This window comes from Etheostoma spectabile, chromosome 23 (genome assembly GCF_008692095.1).
Source record: "Etheostoma spectabile isolate EspeVRDwgs_2016 chromosome 23, UIUC_Espe_1.0, whole genome shotgun sequence".
Taxonomy (NCBI): domain Eukaryota; kingdom Metazoa; phylum Chordata; class Actinopteri; order Perciformes; family Percidae; genus Etheostoma; species Etheostoma spectabile.
Window position 1 is genome coordinate 10,994,336 of NC_045755.1, and position 425 is coordinate 10,994,760.

The 425-nt window shown below is 45.6% G+C and overlaps 2 protein-coding genes across 3 annotated transcripts in view; one reads left to right on the plus strand and one right to left on the minus strand.

Annotated features, from left to right (window-relative positions):
• zgc:113263 (uncharacterized) overlaps window positions 1–425 on the plus strand; it is a 46,616-nt gene that overhangs the window by 28,938 nt on the left and 17,253 nt on the right. The window lies entirely within an intron of this gene.
• The window catches only part of LOC116673469 (uncharacterized), a 1,782-nt gene that overhangs the window by 210 nt on the left and 1,147 nt on the right, over window positions 1–425 (minus strand). Inside the window, exon 2 of the mRNA XM_032505824.1 lies at window positions 97–299. Coding sequence (XP_032361715.1) covers window positions 97–299 — 203 coding nt within the window. The remainder of the gene's footprint in view (window positions 1–96; window positions 300–425) is intronic.

The following is a 425-nucleotide window of genomic DNA, read 5'->3' on the forward strand; positions in this document are numbered from 1 at the left end:
TGGATATAATTTCTTGACTCCACTTTGACTGCTTGATATTAAAAGAACAGTAAAAGATGCCCACAAATAATCTCAATAATACCTCCATTCACTAACCCGAGCTCTCAGTCCCAGGATCAGCTGAGTCTTCTGTTTGTAGTTCAGAAGCTCCGGGACCATCTCTGTCACCAACGTGATGAATTCAGCCAGTTTGTTATACTGGTCTACATTCCGCTCCTGGGCCACCTGCCACATACAGGCTGACATCAACCTCAGTGGAGGAACCAGGAGGCGCACGGATGACAGAGGAAGATGAGGATCTAACCGTAGGTGCATGCAGAGAAACAGAGAAACATCAGTGATAACCCAGTCTTAAAACAAATATACTAGCTTTATGCACAATAATATGAACAACCGGTCGAGGTAGATGACCGCCCACCCTGAGC